At 41.4% G+C, this 22,423-nt stretch overlaps 2 protein-coding genes across 5 annotated transcripts in view; one reads left to right on the top strand and one right to left on the bottom strand.

Annotated features, from left to right (window-relative positions):
- Positions 1–1,033: 1,033 nt before the first annotated feature.
- Positions 1,034–15,112, bottom strand: LYRM7 (LYR motif containing 7). Of its 2 annotated transcripts, XM_050913021.1 has the most exons (6): positions 15,070–15,112; positions 11,844–11,916; positions 11,095–11,165; positions 8,516–8,597; positions 6,851–6,916; positions 1,614–1,669 (listed from the first exon to the last, which is right to left on the bottom strand). In XM_050913021.1, the coding sequence occupies exons 1-5, from the start codon at positions 15,085–15,087 to the stop codon at positions 6,873–6,875; spliced, it is 288 nt and encodes a 95-aa protein (XP_050768978.1). In that variant the 5' UTR covers positions 15,088–15,112; the 3' UTR covers positions 1,614–1,669; positions 6,851–6,872. The 2 variants fall into 2 exon arrangements, with proteins under 2 accessions (XP_050768977.1, XP_050768978.1); XM_050913020.1 differs by lacking the exon at positions 6,851–6,916 and having other exon boundaries at positions 1,034–1,669.
- A 4,397-nt stretch (positions 15,113–19,509) lies between these two features.
- HINT1 (histidine triad nucleotide binding protein 1) overlaps positions 19,510–22,423 on the top strand; it is a 60,451-nt gene continuing 57,537 nt past the window's right edge. For 2 of the 3 annotated variants that reach the window (XM_050913573.1, XM_050913571.1), the window contains exon 1: positions 19,530–19,653. In XM_050913573.1, the coding sequence (XP_050769530.1) occupies positions 19,543–19,653 (111 nt within the window). In that variant the 5' untranslated portion in view covers positions 19,530–19,542. Of the gene's footprint in view, positions 19,654–22,423 lie in introns of all 3 variants that reach the window. The other variant, XM_050913574.1, reaches the window with a different exon arrangement.

The following is a 22,423-nucleotide window of genomic DNA, read 5'->3' as shown; positions in this document are numbered from 1 at the left end:
TTACAGCTGCAACTACCTTCTATTTTCTCTCCCTTGCATACCCCTCTCATGCTCCTAATGGGAAAAAAAACAGTCAATGTATGCAGGCTGTAGAGGGATGGGAAACCAGACATACAATATGCCTTGTCCTTAGGGAAGTATACAACACAAGAGGCCTAGAACAGCACATGCCCTGCAGACCAAGATATTTGTTTTGTAGTGGAGCCACTAGACTGCAACAAATGGCAAGAACCGCACTCATTTCATTCTATCTCCCATCATTCGCCTGCTGCCTTCTAGCTACAACTCAGGGAGCATCAGTGCAATTGAAAGAGGGTTACTGACAACGTATTTGCTGCTGGCTGCCCTGCCCATGGCAGCCAGAGGCAATAGTTTTAAAGAAAGGAGTACTTCGCACTGACATGCTGTGTGAGGAAAAGAAACTGGACGCAGGCACCAGTTTTCCGTTTTACTCAGTCAGTGAAGCCATGTCAGAACCCACACGGATATGCAATATTGACATCTTGGAGGCTTATTAAAAATAAAGAGGACCAATGGGACCTGAAATAGAGCTGAGAGGTATTACTGGGCTACCTCACTCCTGTGTGAGGTATTTAGATCCTAGTATGGTGCCCGTTACCGATTTCACACAAAGATTCTACATACCACTGTAGTCGTATCTGGTTCCAATTAAAATGGAACTGAACAGATCATTGTGATGAATTGTGAAGAAGCAAGTAAGTCTCCTTTAAAAAAATTGGAAGTGATAAGGGCTTAGTAAATAAACTCACCATAAATTCACTCTAGGCAAGTCAGATCACTTGTGACTAAGCAACAAGCCTCTTTTCTTTGGAAAATGCCTCATTAAGTCACTCTATAATCACAAGATAAAACAAAAACCTTGAATTTGTAAACCATATGATCTAAACCAACATCCTTAGGTTAGGTTGTGGCTGGGTTCTCTTGTTCCACTGTCATCTAAGAACTCAAACCCTGCCATTCCTGCTCGTTCAAATGTGTAGGGGAGAAGAAAAACACTACACACACTCTCCCATCCGTAAAACCTGAATAATTTATTCAGATAAACCTTAAGAACTCTCTCAAACATCACAGTATATTAGTGTACAATTAATGACAACTTCAGAAATCATGCTTTTGGTGCAAAGCATAAATTCAATGGTAAGTGCCACAAGATGGTTTTTCATTACTTCAAAGCAGCATATGATTGACAATAAATTTATAAATAAATATCAGGATTAAGAACTGCATTTAATTTGTATTTCATTTTTAAAAACTCTGGATTGCTAGGAAACAATCTCTATCTGATGACTGTCATAATTAAAAACATTCCTGGCTGACGTAACACAATTCAGCAGTGTATTAAGAGAACTATGCGTCTTGAGTTTCTGTGGAACTATTAGTATCTTCCACAGAAGACGTGCATGATGGTATCACAGCACACAGTAACATCGGTGACTTACTTTTAGCCTCTGTTTCCCTGGTAACAATATTTAACTGTTTTTAAAATTTAGCTTTAAAACAGGTATCCACTATTGGTTTTCAGAGATCTCATTACAGGATATTAACCTTCTGGGGAGAGGGGCATACTTTCCTCAGGATTCATGCTTTTTTGTTGGTTTATCAAAGTAAGGAGTGTTGTCTTGTAGCAGATCTTTCCTGGGTATGAGCACTGTAATAGAAAAAAACCCTGTAAGAATATAATCTTATGGAAAATACTATGTAAAATTCTAAAGTTGTTTTTACATTTACAAACAAAAAATCAGGTTACCACAATGAGAATCTGAACTTCTGGTAAGTGTACAAGTAGCATCATGGTATCTACCCAAGACAAAATTAGATTAAGATTTTTACCTTCTGTTGGTCAGAATATTGCCTTCCCCTTTTTCCTTTTAAAAGCACTGGAAATATTGTAATAGTATTAAGAATCCATAAAAATGGTAAAGTGATGCAGTAACTTTTAGCAAGAGAGAGAGTGGCAATTTTATCATGCCTGAGTCAGATTATGTTTACTTCGACAGTTCCAAAAATGAATACTAAATTTGACTTAGTCCTCTTCCCTAGCGTCCTGGAATCTGATCTGTAATATTCATCTTGTCACACCTGTTTTAAAGGCCAGCAGGAAAAGAAAGCACCAAATGAAAATTATGACCACTATATTGTCACAGAAGTGCAGTGTGTTAGGGTTTGTCTAATTATACATCATTTTAACCTTTTCCTGACTCTAAGCTTTTGCCATCTAGCTCTTCAGAAATCAGCTTGTCCTTTCTTCATGAAGGGAAGGAGCTGTGTCACATCAGATTTGCGCCAGCAGTAAAAACTAAAGCACAAACACCTGCAATCATAATGCTGTACTTTGACTACGTCAGACAGCTGCAAAAGGTACAGTAAACCTGTAAAACTGTGTGTGTTTGTGTGCGCCTGTGTAATGAGTAATATTCTGTCCAAAGTGCACTGATATCCCAGATGTTATAAGAAAGAAAACTGATTTCCTTGAAGGTATGTTCCTTTTGCATCTGTATATTGATGCTGATGTATTTAATAAGTTTCTAAGAGCCTTAAGTAAAATTTCAATCGCATTTCTCTTAGGTAAAATACTTGTGAGTAAATTTATGACAAAACATGTTGATCTACACACCTAGAATAGGTGCATGAAACAGAAATACCAAAGAAAAACAGAACTGGATATAAAGTATTGAAAAACAAAAGTCCAAATAAATAAAGTATTGAAAGAAGAATTTTTAACCTTCCTTTTCAAAGCTAAGTTTTGAACATACACTTCCAACACAGCAAATCAAAATCATCAGAACATACATTTTAGTAATATACCACACATGCAGTAAGCTCCACCTGTATCAGCTTGATCTGAAATTAAAGTGAAATGAATAGAACCGAGACATTTGTATACTACTGAGTAATGTAACTCAGACTGAACCATTTAAAAAAAATGAGAAAAATTGTCTAATCTGACTAACAAGCTCCTAATTGAAATTGTCTGCTCTTTAGTAAGAAAACCTCAGCCTAATTTCTTTTTTTCTTTTTTTAAAGATTTACCAGTGAATCCCAACATGACTATACACCACTGTGTCTCAAATTCTTTTTAAAGAATAACATTGTCCTGTGCACTGCTTCTATGACAGCACAGAATAATTTCATTTGATTAGGGAAAATGTCCCCCTTACCAATATTTGTTCTCACTGTCTAAGACAAGTCTTTGGCTTTTTCTTTTCAGTTATTAAATAGTTATTTTAGAGATGCAGGATTGCAATTAAAAAAAAGGGGGGGAAGAAGAAAAACACCAGGTGTAGCTAAATTGTATATTGTCAGCTATAATACAAAAAACTAGAGTCAAAAGATTCTGACAGTAACTCACTTAAGGAAACCAGCTGCAGCAATAGGTTTCTGAAACATTTTACCTAGTTTCTTTTTTCCTCGCTCTTCTTTCATACAACATAGCAACTGATCAATCTTTTTTTGGGCGGGTGGGGCGATGGCTTGGGATGAAGCAAGGGCATAATACTAATTTAAATACAGCCCAAATGTAAGTATTTTACAACATTTCCTTTTTTCCCAAATAGGCCAATATACTTTCTATTACAGCAAACTAAACCTTCACCTGCAAAGTTTCTGAAACAAACGTAGCACCCAAGATGAAGCACTATGAAAACTTTTCAACTGAGGTCGCTTATTTTTATTTGCCAACAAACAGCAACTCAAGCAGCCACACTTTTTCTTGGTTGTTTTTTTTTTTTTTTTTTGTTAATAAATCTGTCCCAAGCCTCTCATTTAGTACAAGATGATACCATAAAAGCAATGAGGGAGCTAACTGTAATTCTATTGGCACTGTAAAAGTTACCACAGAGCATAAAGATTAAGGATCAAAAAGGCTGATTTTGTTCTGCTAGAACGTCATTAATCAAAGCTGTACTGGAATGGAGTACCCGTTCAATGTGCTACCTAAGCAGACCCATATACCTGCTCAGGCGTTTCCTGCAACAAACTTCCCGCCAGAAACTGGCTCCTAGGTGCCAAAAAGCAAAGGAAAGTGAGAAGATCCACTTGATATTTTCATCGTATACATGCACAAGACGTTTGGAGTGGACACAGCCGGGACAGCTGACCCCAACTGACCAAAGGGATACTCCATACTACCTGACATTGTGCTCAGCAATAAAAGCTGGGAGAAGGAGGAGGAAGGGGGGACATCTGGAGTGATGGCGTTTGTCTTCCCAAGTAACCGTTATGCGTGATGGAGCCCTACTTTCCTGGGGAAGGCTCTAAACACCTGCCTGCCAATGGGAAGTAGTGAATGAATTCCTTTGCTTTGCTTGTGCGCATGGCTTTTGCTTACCTATTAAACTGTTTTTATCTCAGCCCATGAGTTTTCTTACTTTTACCCTTCTGATTCTCTCCTCCATCCCACTGCGGGGGAGTGAGTGAGCGGCTGCGTGGGGCTTAGTTGCCAGCTGAGGTTAAGCCATGACAACACCTAGTCATAGATTCAACTGGAAGTTGAAGACCCCCTTCCAACTTTTTTCCTCTTTTTGATCTCAGACAACTTTTCTTTACAAACAAGAAAGGATGGAAACAGTAGGGCGAGATAGTCAACAAAATGGAGCCGCAGTGGAAACTGCGGCCATTTACAGGTACAATTTCACACACTGCACTGACCATGCTATTTACCATAAACTACTATCAAAATATGGTGACAATTATCTCAAGTCCCTAAAAATTCTCAATTTCTGGTTTCAGAAATTTTCTAATGGCATACTCTGTGCTACCAGTAACATTAATAATAGAAGAGCTATACCAGAATTGCCTAGTTCAGAGTGCTATCTGACTAATCAAAGCTGGATTATTAGGAAAGATGCAAATACACTAGAAGCCTGCTCAAAGAATGGCACTTAGGAATAACGTTCTGTTACTGATCAATTTACCATGGTATAAAGGTCTGTATATTCCTTCTGTAAGGAGATTTGCTTTTACTCTTTCCCTACAGTATCAAGCTAAGCATCAAGTTTGATCTTCTGCTTTTTTGTATTTTGAGTAATACCTTGCTCCTGGCCACAAAGATTTTTCATTGCCATGACCTTTAAGAATTATTTATTGTTTAAAATAAAAATGCATTAGGTTTGAATGTAAATTCCAACTTCACTGAGTGTTCTTTACATTTTAATTATGCCAGGAAAAGTAAGAATATCTATCCATTCTATACTTTTTTTTTTTAATACTGTTCGTTCTTATTCTGTGAACTTCTATCATGATGCTCTGGATTTCTTTTCTAAGCATTCCTGATCTTTTAATTGGTGATTCACTACATTATCAAGACTAAATATTTCTTACTTCAATATATATTCAAAACACACACAAAACAGACAGCTCTCAAACTGTGATGGCTGTTTCAAGATTACTGTTTTGTTCTTACTGCAGTAAGATCAATTACAGAGAAGCAAAGCTTAGACCTATCCAAAACAGATACAAGAAGGAAAAAAAAAAAAAAAAAGAATGGGCAAGAGACTGCATAATGACATCGTCTGCATTCATAAGCAGGTCAAATGCACCCTGTGTACAGATGCACTCCAGAATTTTTGCTGCAGGACAAAGTTTTCCTGGCCAGTACTAGACTCTGGAAGACCTTCTTCTTCCACACAAACCTCACTGCCACCATTTCTCTAAGAAGTCTGTAAAATTAGGTGGAGGCAATTCTATCACTTTTTGTTTATGGACATCTTAAAGGAGACAGCATTAAAGCTCTGCTACAGTCAAAACGGACAATCACCATTACTGTCCCCTTGTCTGCTGAGTCAAGTCATTTCACTGTTAAAGGGTATCAGACTGGTCAGAGATCTTCCCTTCGTAAATCCTTGCTGACTACTCTCAGTCCCCATTCCGTTCTTAGAACATTTGGAAACAGCTCCCTGGATTGGCTCAACCACCTTCCCAGGGATCAAGGTGAGGCTGAGCAGTTTCCCAGATCCTCCCTCTTGTCCTTCTTGAAAAGAAGAGTGACACTTGCTTTCTTCCAGTCCTCAGGCAACTCCCCTAATCACCATGACCTTTCAAAGATGATTGAGAGTGGCCTCGCAATGACCAGCTCCCTCACCACCCATGGGTGCATCACATCAGGTCCCATGGATTTGTGTATGCTCCATCTGTTCAAACGTTCCCTAGCCTTTTCCTCCTCTACCAAAAGTAAGTCATCCTTGCTCCAGACATTAATGGTCTGAGGCCCACAATTCCTGAAGACAAACCTTAGCAGTAAAGACTGAGGTGAAGAAGACACTGAGCACCTCAGTCTCTTCTGTGTCCTGTTACCAGGTCCCCTGCCCTATTCAGCTGCGGGCCCACATTTTCCCTCCTCTTCCTTCTGCTGCTGATATAGCTGTTCTTGCTGCCCCTCACATTCCTTGCCAAGATCAACTCCAGGTGGGCTCTGGCTGTCCTAACCTCATCCCTACACACTCACACAGTATTAGAATATAAATTAGTATTTGAACATCAATTCATGTGGCTTTTTCAAGGGAAGTTCTGCCTTACAGTCCATGCTGGAGTTCTCTGAAGAGCTCCTGGGGGGCTGCCACAACATGCTTGGATTCCCAAAAGTCCCCCAGTGAATGCTTTTAAGAGAACAATAGCCTTATTATGACAGAAGGTCTTGCATGGATAAGTCACTGGTTAAACTGTAGGAAGTGAACAATAAATGAACAGACCTCCCAATGGAGGGATGTCAAAAGTGCAGTTCTACCGGTATTTTTGTTGGCATATGTGCTGTTCAACATATTTGTAAGTAATCTGGAAAAGAACGGTTTTTAATGATAGCATCCTGAATAAGTTCTGTAAGAAAATGGCTTACTGTGAAGAATTGCAGGACGAGCTTAAGACTTGACTGAGTAACCAGTAAAATGACAGACCAAATTACCTGTAGAGACATGCAATGCACACAGGTCAAAAAAAATACTAACTTCACAAAGAAAGTGATAGGTTCAAAACTGATTATGACCATTCAGATGACTTTAATGAATACAAGATAATTGTGTAAAATTAAATAAATATATGTATGCACAGCAGCCAAAAATGAAATTTAGAATCAGGAATGACCAGGAAACCAATTGAGAATGAAAGAGAAAACATCATTGTGCCATCGTTGTGTGTGATTTACCCATAGCTTGATGACTGTGCTCAGCTCTGATTGAGAGAGAGAACTCTTAATCTTCTTGAGAGAGACAGTAGAATTCAAAAGCGTGTAGAGAACAGCAACAGAATGATCACAGGCATTCACCTGTTTCACAGAGAAGCGGTTCCATGACAGGGGTGAGGGGGACACAGACACGGGACACAAAAGGGGGGCAATAAGGGGCTTAAAAACTCATGAACAGCTTGGTGAAAATGGATAGTAATTGAAGAGTAGGACCAGATTCAAAACTACAGCATGTGATTCTTCATAAAAACCAAAGTAAATTCTTTGTCAAAGGTTCTTGGATGCAAGAAATTTGCATAGGTTGACAAGAACAAGTTCATGAGAGAGAAACCCACTGAGGATAACTAAAACAAAAACCATCCCTGGCTCAGGAAGGGCTGCCAGGTGCGAACAGCTGGCAGATGTGAAAGTTCACTTGCTCTGTTCCTACTCTTCTACTGTCATTTGCCTAGGATCTCTGTGGAAGACTCAACACTGGTCTAGACATATCTTTGGCCTCAATCATAACAGCTGTACTAAAGTTAAATGCTTTACCAAATCTAAAACTGAAAATGGTTACAAAGCTTTACAGACACCACTAAATAGAAGTGAAAGGAAACAATGCACACAGCTGAAGATTTCTCCTATCCTCTACCACACAGTTGTATGCTGAACCTACTACTTCTCTTCTGTTTGACTAAAGATGAGAGAACTTCTAAACCAGGAACCAAAATTTCAGAATTTGATAAGCTTTGCATCAAGGCCATCATTGTGTCACAAATCATCTTTCAAGGCATTATCTGAAAATGAAATTGTCAGAACAAGGTTTTGGAAAAGAACACTCAATCCTCAAAGAAAAAGCTATTCTATGGACAGCGTACATAATGCATTTGCTAATTCTCCTCAGGCAGCTTCTACCTATTTGGTAGAGCGAACACCTACAGGTACAGTGGCTACTACATTTAGACATACACTGACTGACTAGCCAGTACATGCATGCTGACTTGCAACCTAATTGCTGTCACTCCTAATAGTTAAGGTACCAAGTTATAACTTCTTTCTCTCAATGAGGGCATTAAATGCAGTCACTGTCTCTTTTCTACCAGCCTCCATATTTCAAAGTATTTCAAAGTATTTGTGTAGAAACTTTGTACTTTGGAAACGTCCACCTGTCCTAGGTAGTGACATTAGTCAACAGGCTTAAATTAAGGGTTTGGGCAGAGAAATGACAGATAGACAGACTTTTGCCCCCTCTATCCCTTTACTTAGTTTTCAAGTTTTATATTTATTTACTGAACTACAACATTTTTAAACATCTTTTTAGCATGCAGCTTTACTCACATATTTTGTCGGAATCTGTGTGAACTGCCTGAATAACAGAAGTTCTGAGAATCACTTCAACATCTGAAGCTATTTTCAGAAGCTAGTAAAAGGAAAAAAAAAAACAACAAACAACACAGAGTAATTTAAATTATATGTAATTATTCCTGAAGGTATTTTCCATACTAGACAGCTATTCAAATAATAAAGCCAGTCAGTTCTATTATTCAGTTAGTTATGCACTATCTATACATAGCTTTTACTTCAGGGATCCTGGAATAACTTACAGGTTGATATATAAGCTACTTCGACATACAGCACAAGAGGAAGGAAACTTCTGCTCAGTAACATACAGTAGCATAAAATCTATATACCCAATTAAAACTGCAAACGAATAAGGTAGAATGCAACTATCAAACCAAGTAACTAGTTTCCAACGATCAAAGACATTGGTGAATGTCTCAAAGTGAAAGGGCAATCTGGTTCTTTTAACATTCCTGTTCTTGAAATAAGGAGACAAAGGTAAGGGCAAAACATGACAAGAATTAAGAATACTGAGGTTTCACAGAAAAGCAGTACAGGAACAAGGCACTACCTAAAGATTAGCAGAGGCATTAATGTTTGGCAAAAGGCCTAAAATTCCTTCCCTCATTAAGAGGATAAGCAGAAGCACCCTTGCTAGTTTTGCTGAGCCATTAAGAGAAGCCTAATACTTGTTTGCACGATACCTGTGTCAAAAATAAATGAAATTGCACAAGTGAGACACTTTGGGAGACATGGGTACACTAGGAAGTAGTATGTACCAAAAGTGGATCTTTGCAATAGTTAGAGCTCAAGACTTGACATCTACACTGAATTTCTCCTCTCCCCCTTAAGGGTTTGGACAAGGTATCCTCCAGTTCCCCCTACTGAATGCCCATTAGCAGCTAGGCTGCATGCTCCTAAAGCACACCTTCCGCTTCAGATTCATCTTAATGGCATTCTGCCATTTGCTCTGAGACTGCTCCACAAAACAAGCCAATTCACAGGAAGTGGAGATAACCAAGGTGACTTCAGAAGTGCACTCCTGATCTGAACTAAAATGCTGCAGTGGATTCAGCTGCCACATCTCACATTCTAATACTGCAGATAGTTACTCCTACCTCCTTAGGTCGCTACATAACTAAGTATTTGATGTCATATTAGAAGACATTGCAGCTTTCTATTCTGGCAAAGAAATGCACATTTGGTTAGTCAGTATTAATTTTTTTAGCTGCTGTCCAAAGCATAACACTAACACCCCCGTGCTTATGCAAGCAAGTGTCCAAATTCTCACAAGTCCTGTATATCATTTGATTCAGTTCCTCTGCATCCGAGTCTATTCAGTATATACATATATGTATATATAATAAATATGACAGCTTCTATCATGTTCTAGGATTCTGTAGTTGTGATGAAAGCCTAGAATTTCTTCCACTGACACACTTAATCAAGATATCAATTAATGCATATTAAAAAGTTACATATGTGTATTTTTTAGGTTGCCACTCCTAACAAACATAGATTTAAAAATTACAGCAAGTATTTTTCCTGTACATCTATAACAAAAAGAACATACAATTTAACAGATCAGACACTGGGAACACAAACACAGAAGTACTACTATAGGGGCCTGATAACAAGCAGAAATGCTAGAAAGTCCTAACTAAATGCTCAGAACTATTTATGTTACTGTCCAGTGGCTGGCATGATGCAAAGGTTGAGACTTTCTTCTGCAAAGGACAGATGGAGGCACTTTCTTCCAACTAGTGCCCAATGACAATGTAAATACAGTCTGTTAAAAGGCTGAATGACAAGGACTAAATTATTCACTCTGTATGGATGTTAAGAACTAAAAATATCTAAAATACAGAAGTTTCATTTCAGGCCTCAGTAAGTTTTAGAAAAATGACTCAGTAAAAAGTGTTAAGATAACAATTGAGCAAAGGTAACTTACACAGTGAGTTAACAGAATGTTCTACTCCTTTTAATGCACCATGAGGAAACAAGAAGCAAAAAAACCCAGCAGTACAATTAATACCTCTATATTACAATAGTCATGATAATTTGGCTGTTTTTTGCCTCCCACAAAAGATGCTGCCTCATTTGTGATCAGGAATCAAAATAACTTTGCATGTCTGCCAGTAACTGAGCAGATTGTTTAATTTCTCTATATCTTTCTGTGCTTGTCTATACAACAAAGACCAGGTAAACTTACATGACCACAGCTCAGATAGGTATTATGAGTAAAGTATACAAAATATTTACATGAAAATAGCAACATAAAACATTTTATTATGAGCTTCAAAATAAGCATATTGAACTACCAGAAGACACTTTCTCCTTACGTATTTTTGTACGTACAAAATTCTATAACATACTATTAATACCAATGGAGGTATTAATATATAACAATATATATATATTTATAAACAAAGATCCATGTAAAAGCCTTTTTGAACTCACCTGGCTCTCACAATGTCTCAGAAAGTACTTACGCTGGTTTGGAGATCCTTCAAGTAAAAAGCTCCTATATAAGTATCTTTATGCAAAATGGAAAAAAAAAAGAAAACAAGAAGTACCTCATTTATCTTCTCTTCAGATGTCTCATCTTGGTTATTTTTAAATTCCTCATTTATCTTTTGTCTTGCAGCTAAATAAACAAAAAAACTGAAGTGTGAACAAAAAATTGTATCTTGTCTTTGTCACTGCCTCAAAGCTCAGAGTCCTAAGTCCTTTATAGTACCTTCCTGGTGCATTCTACCTGAAGTATTTTAATATAAGATTTCCATAGAATTCAGGTGATGTTGTATCTTAAGTTGACTGGTACAGGAATAAAATATGATTGCCTATCTAGCATTCTGAGCTGTAAAAATAACTAACATATAGAAGCCACTACTAAAAGTTGGTTTACTAAAAAAGCAGTATTTATCCCCTGAGGAGCAACCGTACATAAAGAGAATCAACTCAAATGCATAACACAGTTACACATGCTTTGGCTGGACTGAAGAAAGGAAGTAAAAAAAAAAGGGGGGGGGGGGGGGGGGTGGCGGCGCAAAAAAAAAGTCCCAGGAAGATCACCAAGGTTCCAAAAAGAGATGTTTTCCTTACAAAGTATGGCTTGAGTGCATGAGTCTAACAACCAGTTTTTTGTTTCAAATTAAAGGATATCTGGTTATGGACACACAAGTTTTCCCAATGATTACTTATAAAACGCGGAAGGGAGTAATTTAAAGGAAGACTACGTTAAGAATTCTCGTTCTGTGTATTCAGAGCAGAAAGTTCCACAGAAAGATAGGTAAGCATCCACCACACAAAAAAAGTATCTCACCTTCGAGGGCTCTGGCATCATTTTTAAAAACTTCTTGCCGGGTTCTGTGTAATAATTTAAAAAGCTTCAAAACCTGTCAATACAACATCAATAGAATTAGCTTGTTTGCTAGCAGGATTCGTAGTTAAAATGAGCATGTTGCAATTAAGAGTGTTCTGGCTGATCTTTCACCTTCATTCCATTTAGTATAGAATTTGGTGTGGAATCAGTATCTAAGATACTTCACCTCAATTCCTGATCAAATAACTTATAGCCAAAGCAGATGTGAGGAAATCAAAATCCTAGACATTTCTAGATGTTTCAAATTAATCTAAGATGCTAGAGAGTACTAGCACTACACTCCTAAATAATCACTTGCCGTGACGGGAATATAATCCTGAAAATACATTGATGCTAACATATTTATTGTGCCAATATCAAATAAACCCAACAGAATCGGAATAACTCTGAAAGTCAAGTCACCTGAAGGGACTATCAAAGGTACATCACTGGATATTCTCCAATTATGAAAAGAAGATATATAAATGGCTAAAGTATTCTCACACTTACAAGCCAATGTAAGAAAAGTGACTTTCAAAAGGATCTCAAACTGTGCATTAACTAATTCAACAATTATTTTTCATGTCTCTGTGCAATACCTGGGCATAATCTTTTACAGGTGATGTGGCAAAACCAACACAAAGCAAAGTCCTTCCCTAAATATAACTGCCAGATCAGCAAATAAAAACTTCAGTAAAAGCAAACACTCAAAAAATTAGGATTTACAATGTAGAGATGACACACCTCATTATGTACGTAAAGCAAAACCCCTGAGAATCACAGCTCACAGTCATGTGGTTTTGGCTGTTTATTCATATAGACTGTAACAAATTACAGAAATCCTCAAGTCTTTATCAGGCTTTTTCAGTGCTTGTCAGAGATTGACAAGAATCTCTGACAAGCACCAAAAAAAAAAAAAAATCTTGATAACGAAATACCTTTTGAAGTTATTTCTAGTACTTCCTAGTGTGTTTTGGCATGTCTAGAGGGCACAATTCCAGGTACTTCATGACAAATTGTTTTCTCACAATTAATATACCAAAAATTTCTTAGGAGGACGCAGAGAAAACACAGGGATGTAACTGAGAAATGACCCATCTTCTTTATCAGCATGCTTTGTACCTGTGAGCTGGAGATGCAAACAAGACTGTCCCCTAAAAGGCCAATAAAAACATCCTGGCAGGGCCCTGAAAAAAGTGTTGCCTCTGCTTTAAATCTGCCAATGACAGAGAGAGAAATGGCAAGCTTCTCTGATAGCTATTACTTCCAACACATTTTTAGATTTTCAAGCTAAGTTCTCACCCTCCACTCAGCTGGTCACTTGGCTACACCTTGAGATAATTCATCCCGAAGTGTACACGCACAAAAAGACAGTTTTTAGGAAGAGAAAGAAGACATAAAACAGTAAGAACAGGCAACTTTCCAGTTCAGTACTGCTTCCTTTAACATAACGCTACAATTTCAGTGCTATTGAGGGACAACTTACAAATATGAACAAATTCAAATCTCACTTCACCATGTGGATTAGACCATGTCATAATTTCTACTGTAATTTATGATTTAGCATCCTGTTATGTATATGCTACTGCATTACAGATCCTTCTGGAAAGATGACAAACTAGTGCATTCTCAATTGCGTAAGAGTCTCACAAATGTTTAAGTAAAAAACTTTTGTCACTTTTACAAGAATTAGTATGCGACTTGACAATCAGTTAAATCAATCTGAGCAGAGATACATAAAAGATAACATGGACTCTGCTAACTCCCTTTCACCTTCTGTGTCCTTAATAATTAGCAACTCAACAGAACCACGTTGCCTTTAATTGCAGCATTCCCTAGGTGGATGAATCTGTGGAAAGTAAACCAACAGAATTAAAACCCAGCAAATAAATTTCTTGTTCTGTAGATGTATTTTAAGAAATTTGACTACATTATTTGGACAGGACATCCTGAAGTATTTCTATCCCATAATATTTTTGCCATCTTTGCAAATAGTAAAGTTACTATTACAAACAGTTTTGAGTCAGACACATGTATAGTGAAACCTGAAGAACTGTTTTATGGTTATTCTGAACTCTTCGATCAACAATTTTCAGGCATCTTCCTCTGCTATTTGCCTATTTCTGCAAACCCCTCCCGGAAAGTTCTTCACCACACCAACCATGGAGCAGTTGTATTAGATGACTTTGAAGCAAGATATATTAATGCACAGACTCCTGAGCTCTAGAGTCACCTAATGAAACACAGAACTCCCCCAATACCTCACTGTATTAGTACCCCTAATACTAGGCTTCAGAACACTTCTGAAACGGGCTCAACTCCCCCCAAAAGTACTCCACACTGTAAAGATAAAAGGTTTAAATAATTCTTCCGTCTTTGCTTTTCTTCATCTTCCCATCACAATTCACCCTCCTGATGTATTTTAACCTCTACTTTGTCACCTCCCAACCTGCTTCCTTTTTCCACAACAGCCTTTGCACGCAAACCCGTACTTTCTATTACCTAGTTTTGTGTCCTTCTTGCCCTGAAAGCCTCTACCTGTGGATGCTATAAACGCCAGAAACTGCTAGGAAAAAAGTTCCTACCCTCCAGGGACATACAAGGAAAAACTCCCCATAGCGTGTAATTTGTGTCTAGTTACTATTTGCAGCCCAAGGTCGCAAATTTGAGGGGGACCACAGCACGCTTCGCCGGTGCTGCAGGCACTACCGCCAACCCCAAGCACGCTGCGCACCACGCAGCGCAGGAGGGACAAAAACCCCAGGCGTGGCTGGCGCACGGCGGCAGCCTAACCCCGACGCCGGCGGCGGCCTACAACACGAGTGACTCCCGGCCTCACGCAGGGCGCAGGCCAAACGGGGAAGGCCAGGGCCGGCCCCGCGGGCGCTGTAAGGCGGCGACGGAGGGAGGGGGAGCGCCGGCAGCCTCCACCGCCGCCTCACACGAGGCCGACCCTGCGGCGGGCCCTCCCCGTCCCTTCCCCACCGGCCCCGGCTCCAATTCACTCGAGGCGATCCCCGAGTACCGGGGAGGCCCCAGTCCCCCCCCCGCCAGACTCAGGAGACGCGGCCAGGACGGGGCCTCACCGAGAGGGGCCAAGCACCCCCCTCGGGGGGCAGCGGCGGCCGTCGGCGCCGTCTCCCCGCCGCGTCCCGGCCGTACCGCCGCGCATGCGCACCACGCTCACCTGCCTGCGGCTCGCCATGGCGACCGCCGTCCTTTTCCGGTCCGGAGGAGCGGGGAACGTGGTGGAGGCGGAAGTGACGATCGAATACGGTCCGCGCCCTTCCCTCCCCCCCCCCCCGCCACCGTGCTGCCGGGTGCCCCCGCCAACGCGGCCCTGCCGAGCACGACTCCCCGTTGCCGTTGTTCCGGGCAGCCTTTGCCCCGCCACCAGCCCAGGGGGCGGCGGGCGGCCTCTGTGGTGCCGCTCCGGGGCGGCCAGCCTAACCCCTACTGCCTTCGCCTAACCCCTACTGCCTTCGCCGATGTGGCCAACCGCAGCCATTCAAACAGTGCCACCCCTCGCTATGCCGAGACCTGACAGGAGCCTCCTGCTGACCTCAGGAGGAGCTGGAGGGGGTGCGTAAGCAGCAGGCAGGGCTGCCCGCGCTGCCCACAGTCTCCTCCGTCAGCGTGAGCTGGCAGGGCTGCCCTGCGGCCCTGGGATTCCTGCCGTGCAGCCCGGCGCCGGCCTGGGCCTGCGGAGGTGGGCCGCCATGTGGGTGAGGGGCTGCTCTCCCGCTCAGGGTCACCACACCGCAGCCCGACAGCCAGGCCGCGCGTGGCGTACAAAATAACGTCTTTTACCCGTTTTCTTCTGAAGAAAAATGTCGTTGTTCCAAACAGGTAACTGGAAAGCCGTCAGTTTGTGGCCAACACGTTATTTTACACTGCTGCCTGTTATTTCCCAGAAGTGCTCGATTGCATTTAAACTCTAATTCCTTTTTTTTTTTTTAAAAGGCTGATGCTGAGTTAATCAAGGATTATTTATCAGAACTGATCGGGCTGTTTCACATTTTGTTTGAGCATCTTTTCTCTTGGAGAGAATATTCTGACTGGGGCTAAAGAACAACTACAGAATTGAAACAGTTACCCTGTTTTTATGCCTACTAAGGTGGGTAGACATAAATCCAGCCTAACTTTGGGAAAAAAACAGACATGGCTCTTTAGGTGACCTGAAGAGGAATTACAGGTTTTGACACCAGAATTGCCTTTGATGGTTGATGTCAGAGCCCCGAATACACTAATACACCTTAGTGGCCTGACCAGCCCACGGCCCAGGACCCCGTGTCAGCTCCCTGGGGCCTGTGACTCTCCAGCCCTGCCATGACCTCAAGGGTGACCCGGCATGCGGGTGTACAGAAATCGCGACCGTGGGTTCGCAGGATTCTGGAATACGCCAGGACATGGAGGCTTCATGGTCTAAATTTCTCTGTTACAGATTACCACAAAATAATCACCACTAGCAAGTGTAACTATTGCAGGTTACTACAAACTTACCATTAGTGAAGCAATTTATCAACAATATAACAGCAGATATATTATGACAGATTACTTGTATGTATATATAATACCAGTATCAAGTGAATTAGATTCCAGAAGGGGCCAAACTATCCCGGAGCGGAGGACACACCGATCCCATGAGGGGGATTTGACCATCCCAGAGGTGGGAAAACAGACTGAGCCAACCCCAGCAGTGGTCCCAGCAGGGGACCGTGAAGTAACAGAGTCTTAATTCAAAGATGATCCGCAGCAGGGATTCTGGAGTCAGCCGGGCATCCCTGGTGGGAGCCCAAGATCTTGTAGAAAGTTTCTGCAGAGAATTCAGCCTGTTTAGGAAAGGAGAAGTACGTGCAGCACGGGATGTTCTCAGAGAGAGAGGCTCCATTTTGGAAAAAAATTAAGCCATTTTTATATCATAGAGACATAAGAGGGGGTAGGATACCACCACCATGAGCAGCCAACAGGCGCTGTTGATTTCTGTTTTCCACCTGGAACAGCCAATAGATGATGATGTTTGCTGTTCTTTCAGATCAGTTTTTATTTTGCCAGACTCTTTTCCTGCTCTTGCAGTTAGAACAGCCAGTGGCAGGTACAAGTTCTTACTTTCTCAGGGTGTCTTCCCCTTTCCCAGACTATTTTTCACCTTTTCAGATGAAAAGTTGCTGTTACAGTTCCTTGTTTCTGCACTTATTAATGGTATCTCAGGATGTCTCCAGTATCTAGGTACCCAGCTGTACTTTTCAAGGGTGCTTCTGGTTCCCAGGCTGACAGCTCCCAGGCTGGCAGGCATTTTCTCTGCCGGTGTTTTTCAACAGACATTTTCTTCTGTTCAGTCATTTTCCCTTTCTAGCTAGGTCACCTTTTTGGCTGCTCACATCAAGCTCCCCACAGCCCTGCCTTGCCTTGCCTTGCCTTCTCCACAGCCTGATTGACCAGCCCAGCCTCGGCCCGGCCATCCCAGGGCTGTGTCTGGTACTTTAAAACTCAATTGCCATTCTCTAGAAAACCAAACAAACAAGCTTATACTTCCATAACACATCATCCAGCATTAGCTAAAGGCAGCATAAGGATTTTAAATGTAATTGGCTTACTGCTTCGCTAGACCTCTAGCTTCAATATATAGTCTATTTCATTGTTTAATTGCAATTACATTCAAAGCAAATTGAAGTGTGAGAACAATAAACTATTACTAAATATTTTTAATATTTCAGATTTCCTAAATGCACTTATTTTGGACTATGTACCTCATAAAGAAACTTGATCTGTTAGCAGGAGAAATGATCCTTATTCATAGATCTGTTTGCAGGAATAATTATTGCAGCTGTGTATGCATGAATCAAATCCTTTGAAAAGGCCTTGTTATGTTCAAAGTAATAGAAAATTTGCCATTTACATGGTGAGACAAAAATATATGTGGAAGTCAACTATATGAAAAAAATGCTTTTGCCTTTTCAGAGAAACTTCTTAAATTGTCTCTTTATGTCTTCTCTTAACACAGAAATACACTTTCTAGACTGACTCCACGGCAGCCCATGGAACTACTTAAAGTACACTAACATGTACAAATGGATCTTGAATAAGTATTTGTATGTTAAACTGTTCCTGAGTCTGTCTAGCTAGTAATATCAACTCTCCTTTCACAAAATACGTTTAATTCCTGAGAAAATAAGGGAATAAAATTATTCATATCTTTGCTTAATAACCACAGTTAGACAACAATAGAAAGCAAAGAAATTTGCCCTGAAGTACCAATTCCATCCTTGCTTTAATTGTCATACTCCAATACCATCCATAGGACATATACATGTCAAAATACCATAATAAAGTACCACCAAGTGAGGAACAGAATATCATCCCAGTGTTTAATGTGCTTCGTCAGAGCTTTGTTTAGGGTATCTCAAGATACATAATCTCAGAGTTATTATCAGACGTGTACGACAAATTCTGCTCTTTTTGTAACAAGTTCACATAATCGAATATGGAACCATTTTAGGTTTAAAACACTTAGCAGTATTTATTCCCTGCTTACCTCCAGAATTAGCTTTCTGGCGAGATTTTTGTCACAAGGCAAATATATATAAATGTCTATATTAAAATCTTCCTAGACAAAGCTTGAGGGAAATCAGATTCAATCTATTTTAACTGTGAAGTTTAGAAAATGAAGCTTTGTCGTTACTCATTTAGTTTTTGTTTTGGTTTTTTTTCCTGCTTTTTCATTTCTCCTCTTTCATGACTGGTGTCCTATGTATAAAAAAAGCATTTACGACTAGACGGGTAGCTGTGTAATATTGTGTTGCCCTCAGTGAATTATTGCGTGGTCATATTGATTGGTCCGTTTTACAGTTAGGAAATGGCTTATTTGTAGCAGGGCTGACACATTAAACTGCCCATGATTTCCCCTCTGCAAGAGCCATCCCGGTGCTCGCAGCACCCAACACCTCAAACTAGACCCTGTGTATTTGATGACTTTACCCTCCAAGCTTTGGGGGCAGTGCTGATGTTTGTAAAAGCCCCCTACCTGGCTCAGCCCAAGCCCTATCTCGATGGGGCCCTGTGGCCCCGAAAGGCCTTGAAACGCTGGTGTGGTCCGTTCGCTTTGTGCTCTGTGCTAGGGGCTACACAGCTTTCATCTCGGAAACCTCTGCCAAGGCAGCAGGGCCTCCGGGACAGGATTCACAGCAGTTTGTGTTTCTGCTACAAACTGCTATGGAAAAGCTAAAGGGCAGCCCTGCCAGAAGCAGTCATTTGGCTGCAGGGTGCAGTCCCAAGAAGTCACACAGATATGTGGGTTGGATTTGATGCGGCAATAACATTTATGGCTGCAACAACATCTCCTGCTACCCCACTACCTTTCCACAGTTCCACAGTTCTGCTCCACAATTCTCCCGGCACTTCACAGCGTTGATCCTTCCGCGGAGCCGCCACCCCCCCCCCCCCCCCGATCCCTCCGCGCCTCCCTGAGCCCCATCACTCCGGGTCAGCGAGGGCGGGCCAGCCGAGTGGGCGGGGACAAACGAAAAAGGCAGGCGAAACTACCAATCGTGCGGTGGGCATGGCCGATCGTGATGTGTCGACCCAATGAACGCCGCGGGGGCGTGGCCGCGGGAGGAAGCGCGCGGCGACGGGCGACGGGCGGCTCGCGGGGACGGCCGCCATGGCTGACGAGATCAGCAAGGCGCAGGCCGCCCGCCCCGGCGGCGACACCATCTTCGGGAAGATCATCCGCAAGGAGATACCCGCCAATATCATCTATGAGGACGAGCAGGTGCGGGGGGTGCGCGGCCGCCCCCCGCTCGCAGCCGCCCGGGTCGGGGGGTGCCGTGGAGGTGCTCGGGAGCGCGGCGGGGCGGGCGGGACGGACGGGGCCTCTCCGCGCCTTCCTGCGACGTCCCTAAAGCATCGCTCTCCTTCGGTGCGCGGCCCGGCCCGACCCGGCGGTTGTCTGGGCGGATGCAAGGCTGCCGGTGCTGCCCGGCCCGCCTCGGCCCCAGCCCCGCTGTGTCACCGCCGTGTGTGTGGAGGAGGGCCTCTGGCGCTAACGCACCCGGTGGCGGCCGCTGGCATTCGCCGTGTCGCAGTCTTGCGGCATTACAGGCTTTGCTGCCAAGGGATGGGTGTTCTCGTAGCTGGTCTAGGAGGGTAGTCGCGAAACCTTAGTTAACCACCCGCAGGCAATCTCCTTGTGGATTCCGGGCTTATGTATCTAAACAGTGCGGCATAACTAGCTGCTTTTGCACGTCAGAAATGCCGGTCTTGATATGCCTCTCAATAGCGTTCTGGAGATGATACAGGTGTGCCTGCCAGGCTTGGTTATGAGCCTCTGAGAGGGATTATTAGAGTAAAGAATTATAGAGAAGTACATCTTTTTCTGCTCTTCACAAAAGTCTGGAACCGGTCATCCTGCAGGCTGCAAAAATTGGTTTCTCTGGTGAGGTGGGAGTGGTAACATTCGGTGATCCTGGTGCACCACAGCATGCTAGGAGCTAGGTGAAGTGGTTAGCTTATAAAAAAATGCAGCTGTTATCTCCAAGACTTAAACTAAACTACAATATAAGCCCTTTCTTTTTTTTAAATTGAAATACTGAACATTAACAGGGGCTTTTGCTTTTGAAATAAGGGATTATCTACAGTGTAGAATACAGACTCACTAAAGATGCTGTTTATCTGATTTGTGTGCTTAAAAATTATGCATAGCTTGGAACAGTGTTTTCTTAATAGATAAAGAAATGTTGTAGCTGCCATCTACTCTCAAGAATATTCGAAATTTTCATTGCTTTCCAAAAATCATGCTTTTGTTACTGCTCTGTGTTTATGTGAGGGTGTGCATCCTTTCTGTACTCAGGTCAAAGCTGCATGAGGTTTTTCCTCAGCTGTAATGGCTGCAGCAGTGTAACTTGAGGACTGTGCTTGATTGAGAATTGGGCCATGGACTTTCTTGAGTGACTTGAGAGCATATGACCTACTCTGACTGCCATTAGTGCAGAATATTTTCTGGAAGAGTAATTGCCTGCAGTATCTCAGTTGATTTTTTTTACCTTAAACTATGCAGAAATGTAGAACTACTTTTAGAGTTTAGCTGACTATAGTGGATGATGTTTAATTCATTTTGTTGACTCTGTGAAGGTCTTTTTAGAGGTGGCTGGAAATGTTACAAGGAGAAATGTAGGGAAGGCTTTTAATCATTAATTGACATGCAGAGAAAAGAGGTATTAAAAAGTACAAAGTCTCTGTGGAATTAAGCCTTATCATCACTGTTGTTTTCATTGAATCTAAACTTGCTGAAATGCAGGTTGGTTTACCATGCACTCGTGGACTTTCTGTGATTGTGCTTTTGTTCGATACTACTTCTACTCTGTCCCACAGAAAATTACTTGCTACTGGTCTTCTGCTCATTAAATTCTTTGACTCAGTTTGGCCGTTTGCATTCTGCCTCTATGTGGAGAGTAGAAAAACTGCTTGCAAAATGATGAACTTAAAGTAAGATTTATTTGATTAGGTACAAATTAGTTTTATTCATCCATTCTTTGCTTACCACGCTTCTCTGTTTGGGAGCAACAAGCCGTTCATCAGAGGTTTAAAACTGGGCATTATCTTCTTAAAGATAGCTTAAAATAGGACAGATTGGAAGTATACGAGATAAGGCATTGTTAATGTAAGTAAAGTTCAGGCTTTTCACCACCTTTACTCTTGGCAAAGGCCACAGTTCTCAGTAGAATTAGAAAGCAGTATAGTCACATAGAAAATTCACTTTATTGATTCACAAATAACTGAAAGCATCTAGGAAATACGTATTTTGAAGAACGTAAGGTATGTGTTTGTAAGTATGCCCTCTTTGTGACATAACTACGAGATGTTTTGCTGTTAAATGTGATGGGTAAGTCAGAGATGCCCTTTGGTTAGCAATGGCAGAGTGTGTGCTTAGCGTGGGCATCTGCAGATTGTGGTGGTTGCAGCAAGTCCTGGTTCTGTGGTTGGCCATTTGCACAAAGAGGCATAGCTTCCTTTTCTCTTTCTTTGCTTTCTCTTCTATTTCTCTTATCTATTGGAAGTTCCTAATTTGAGATTTATTTGATGTTGTTAGGTGCTGCATGCAGTTTCTGATTGATAGTAATTTTGGTACTTGCATAAAATTAGTTGGGAGTCAACTACTTACTACAGATGGCTGTTCATATTTCAAAAGTGATGCCTTTCCCTCAATTTGAGAATGTCTGAAGTAGAGCCAGCCTAAATACGTTATTTTAAATAATCTTTCTCTGAAATACTTGGTGCTGTTGAGAACAGAAATGTAATACGGCCTCAATCACATAACTTCAGGTTCTTTGAAATTGCCTTGCCTTGCTGTCTTTGACAAAGGCAATATTCAGACATAACTGGAAGATGATTAGCAACTGTTGGCCATTTGTTTTCTTAAACAGGGTGTTAATAAAAAAGTGAAATAAGCATAAATGTACTTTTTATAGGCATGCATGCCATCAGCTCTGTTAGTTGTTATGCATATGTGGAAGTAATAAATCATGAACCTAATTGCGTATTAA

The sequence above is a fragment of the Gymnogyps californianus genome, chromosome Z (genome assembly GCF_018139145.2).
Source record: "Gymnogyps californianus isolate 813 chromosome Z, ASM1813914v2, whole genome shotgun sequence".
In the NCBI taxonomy this organism is placed as follows: Eukaryota; Metazoa; Chordata; class Aves; order Accipitriformes; family Cathartidae; genus Gymnogyps; species Gymnogyps californianus.
The sequence above is the reverse complement of the archived record's forward strand: the minus strand, read 5'-3'. Positions and strand labels throughout refer to the sequence as shown.